Below are 4,657 nucleotides of genomic sequence, written 5' to 3'. Positions count from 1 at the left end.
GGTAGGTTATAAGGAGGAAGTATAGTTAAATCATTTGCCGACTTCGTATACTTTGAACAGATCACTGAAAAGTCAAACTGTTCTCCTCCATGTCTTTGAATGAATCTCACTCCCTTCATTAAAATACTTATTGGGCATAAATTGGCAATAAAAGCTCTTGCGAGTAATTCGGAACAATTTGAAACTTTAGAAAAGAGGTTGCGAAACTGTATGACGCGACAACTCTTGTTGGCAGTTATTGAAGTCGGAACGAATAGACCGTTAGATCGCTTGAATCAGGTTGACGTTGAAGAATGGACAAGGCGGGTAGGAATTACTCCAGCATTATTCTTTAACCTCACAATGTTCAAAACTGAGCAAATCTTGAACAACTCTGCTTGGTAAAGCGGAGAGGATAAACCGATTCGAGTCGATCCGTTCCGACTTTTGTATATACCTATAACCAATCTCAAATTGCTCTTCATAGGAAATGAACTAAGAAACTCCCTTGAATGACTTGAACGTTGGAGATTTAGCAAAGTAATTTAAGTCATAATGGTAATCTAAATAATTATATAGCAAACGAAAACAATTAAGTTGCTAAACAACATACCCCGGCCGCATCAACAAAGCCATCCCCTGTTGGATGGTTGATGTATCTTGGTCGCTCAGGGCATAGTTTACGTATCATTTCCATGAAGAAACTTTTGATTCCTTATTTCTGATGGTTGTTGGTGGCGCTTGCAACTCGATCCGTCCTTCACTGGGCACAACTCGCATAATTAATGAAAATGACTTCCTTGACTAACTTTGACGTCTTCGGTTACTTGGTGTCTTGAAGTGGCTCCATTGAATTCCTGAATAAAACAAAGCATTTTGGTCGTGCTTGATCGAGCGTAATTGGGAAAAAATGTTTACCTTGGTAATAGGATTATACTTGAATAGTTTGCTGAATTTTCGTCGTAGCCAAGAATTTCAGAAAATGTGTATACTACAGTTTTTCGCGAATTTTTACACTTTTTCATGACAAGTATTATTTTACATGTCCCATATAAATCTTCAACATCTATGCCAGTTGTTATAGCAGCTTAAGACAAGTAGAATATAACTGCCACCTAATCTTCTTTTGCAAAAAAAATTATTCCATCCGATGTCACCTTTTGTTAGCTTTGAAATGAAGTGATTGGCAGCTGATGTATTTTAAATAATTACAACCAATGTAATCGACTTTCTTCAAACATTTTCGGCGCAATATATAGAAGTGGACTCCTTCGTAAAGCTCATCATGACTTGATTTCGTGTACAATTGTACATTTCGGATGATTCTGTCCGTGAGGACATTTCTCTTGGGAAAAAAATCCATTGGCTGAAACTATTGTCGGAAACTCAACACTGACTCTGAGAGAGAAATGCAGAACGGAACAAAGTTGAACTCCACATGCACGAACAAATGTGTGTATAGATAAAAGGTTCTGCTTTTCAGTTTTTGAAGAAATGCCCATATACTCCTTGATAGCCACTCAGTCACCTTCTGCCCCCTGGGGGGGAGGAATCCCATATAAAATGGACGGGGGTGCTCATCGTACCTTTCTGGGGTTAAAAGAGCGGTACCCTGTAGGATGTTATGCCTCAAAAGGTCCACAGCGGGAGATTTAGTGGTTCCTTTTAGGGTATTAAGCTGAAAAATTATGACAGGAGACATTTGACAATTAAATAATTTTTAATTTTATCTAATAAAATCCCAAAAATTTGGCACCTCTTAGGGGTGAAAAAAAATTCATGCCACGCACACAAGACCGGATCTTGGTACCTCTTAGAGGTTCTTTTCAAAATTACCAAAGAGCACCCCCGTCCTTTTTGTATGGGAGCCCCCCCTCCCCCCCCCCCCCCCGGGCTTCTGCCCCAAATGCGTTCGTGTTTACTTAACTTAATTTTTATTTTTGTTCTTTGCCTGTCTTTCTTTTTTTTTATTAAGAAGTCTAAAAAAATGAAAAAATGATATGATCCGCCATGTTAGCAACAGTTAACAAAGAAATTACCGAAAATATTTTCGTAAAAGTTGTGTTACAAACGAAAGCTGGAAAGTGCCGTTCGAGTTGTCAGTTCAATATTTGTCATCGAAGTTGTTGAAAATCTGACATTAGAGTTGTATAAATCCGACAAACCAGTAGTTTTACAATTGATATCCGAGTTGCAAAAATCGTAGTGATGCCTGAAAGACGAAAAATGATTGGTAAAACTCACGGCATCACCCGGAGGGGGGGGGGGGGGGTAGGGAGTTTGTCTCTGCCCAGGGCACTCACCAGACTTACAGACTTTTGAACAAATCTCCTTTTCAAAACACAAAAAGAAACTATGAATCATGATGACTTTGTCATATTTGCTCTCAGTTTGATCCGGAAAACGCTGGAAAAGACAGTGCGACGCCACGATACATTGGACATTGAACATAAGCCTCGTACTAAGTTATTGGGAGTTCATATTGATGAAATGCTAACATGGGATGATCAGATCAAACATATTTCATCTAAAGTCTCGAATGGCTTGCGAATGTTGTATTTAGCTAGAAAATTAACTGACAATCAAGAGACTCTTAAGACAATTTACGATTCACTTGTACAACCTTATTTTGATTATTGTGATGTTGTATGGAGTGACTGCTCCAAAACACGTGCTGACAAATTACAAAAGTTACAAAATAGAGCAGCACGGATTATTACTAGGGCTGATTACTCTATTCGATCAACAGCAGTGCTAAATTCTCTAGAGTGGTCTAACTTAGAAGAAAGAGAGAAAAGGCACTTGTTAATTACGATGTTTAAAGTATTCAATAACAATTGTCCAACGTATTTCCAGGAGTATTTTCATAGAACCTCAGAAGTTCACAATTATAATTTGAGGGGTTCGAACTATGACTTCCAATTACCGCTACCTAAAACGAATTTTCTAAAACGTTCTTTCTCTTATCGAGGTGCAAATGCTTGGAACCAACTGTCAAATCAAATACGTGAGATAAGGGATCTTGCAAGCTTTAAATGTGCGATATCATAGGACACATTTTACCTCGCTAGGGCACATTTTTACATGGCTTGTTCGTATTATTATATAGTAAATTATGCTTGTTACTAACTATTACTATTGTTTAAATTTCTTTGCCATTATATGATATTTAGCGCTAAGTTATACCTAGTTCATTAGTCGCTTTAACATTTATATCTTGAAATTCTTGTAATTTTTTAGCATTTATACTTTGTAATTCTTGAACTATCAAGTAAACTTAAAGGTGATAGACCATCACACTAATAGCTATATCTCTTTGGAGCGTAAGAAGTTCATCAAATACTTAGGGTGCGTTCGATTGACCCTATTCCGGAATAAGAATAAGTGGAGTGATGATTTAAAACGGTATGTCTTGCGCTTTTGAAGCAACAAGGATAATAAAGATATGTTTAAAATAGCATTTTAGCAAGTGTTTTATAATTTTAATGTGAATCTCCGTAAAAACGAAGGATTTCTAACTTCTATTCCATGTATTCCTATTCCGGAATACGGTCAATCGAACGCACCCTTAGGCGTGCTCATCGATGAAAATCTTTCATGGAGTTACGACATTGCTCATGTTGCATCAAAAATAAGTAAATCAATTGGTATCATCTCTAGGATAAGGCATTTTGTACCGCTGAGTACTTTACACCATATCTACAGGTCACTCATTCAACCATACTTAATGTATGGTATAGTAGCGTGGTGTAATACTGCAAAAGTTCATAGAACTAAACTTTTGACCCTTCAAAAACGAGCTCTTCGCCTAATGTATTTTGCTGATTACAAATCTCATGCAATACCTTTCTTCATTTCTTCTCGTCTTCTTCCTTTAGATATGCTCTATTTTAAATCTGTGGCTGTGATTATGCATGATGTATCAAACAACTTGACACCTCCTAATATATTTAACCTATTCACCCATCAAGCTGATATTCATCCTTACGAGACGAGATCATCGCAAAGAGGAGATTATTTTCTTAAACGTTCGAGAATAGATATTCAAAAAAGATCTTTCTCAAGAATTGGCGTTAAAATTTGGAATAGCATATCTTGTGAAGTCCGCCAGATGTCAAAATCTAACTTCAAAAATAATGTTGATGATATCCTCTTACAAAGACTGCTAAAATATGATGATTACATTGATGTTTCGATAATATTGGCAAATTTTGACTCCTTAGTTTAGTATGTCAGGTAGTTAAAAATTTATTTATTCAATTTAAGCTACTTTTTTCATGTTTATTTATGTTATACTGTACAAGTTTTAAGCTGTTCTCCACTGCACTAACTGTATTCTAAAACTAATTTATTTTATTTTATTTATTTATTTATTTTCTGTGTAGTTATGTATTTGTAACCATTTTATCTGGAATATTTATTGTAAGCAATGCTCGCCTCGACTAGCTATTTCTAACTGCGAGCATTGCATAGTTTTGTGATATTTTATGCAAAATACATAATAAAACCTGAAACCTGAAACCTGAACCTGAATTCTTACACGGCATGTCTGAAAACCAGCTTTTGCTGAGCCATTTACCGTGTTTAAATAAAGTTGATTGATTGATTGATTGATTGATTGACGATACCGAGCCAACAGTCGCGAGGAGAATCTTCCAGGCTTAAATTTTAGAGCGAT

The 4,657-nt window shown here is 36.3% G+C and overlaps 1 protein-coding gene across 1 annotated transcript in view; it reads right to left on the bottom strand.

The window, feature by feature from the left end:
* Positions 1 to 816, bottom strand: part of LOC138026706 (sodium channel protein 1 brain-like) — a 34,735-nt gene extending 33,919 nt beyond the window's left edge. Inside the window, exon 1 of the mRNA XM_068874153.1 lies at positions 593 to 816. Within this exon, the coding sequence (XP_068730254.1) occupies positions 593 to 676 (84 nt within the window). The 5' untranslated portion in view covers positions 677 to 816. The remainder of the gene's footprint in view (positions 1 to 592) is intronic.
* Positions 817 to 4,657: the final 3,841 nt, after the last annotated feature.

The sequence above is a fragment of the Montipora capricornis genome, chromosome 12, assembly GCF_036669925.1.
Source record: "Montipora capricornis isolate CH-2021 chromosome 12, ASM3666992v2, whole genome shotgun sequence".
NCBI lineage: Eukaryota > Metazoa > Cnidaria > Anthozoa > Scleractinia > Acroporidae > Montipora > Montipora capricornis.
Note: the sequence above shows the minus strand (reverse complement) of the source record. Positions and strands in the feature narration are given on the sequence as shown.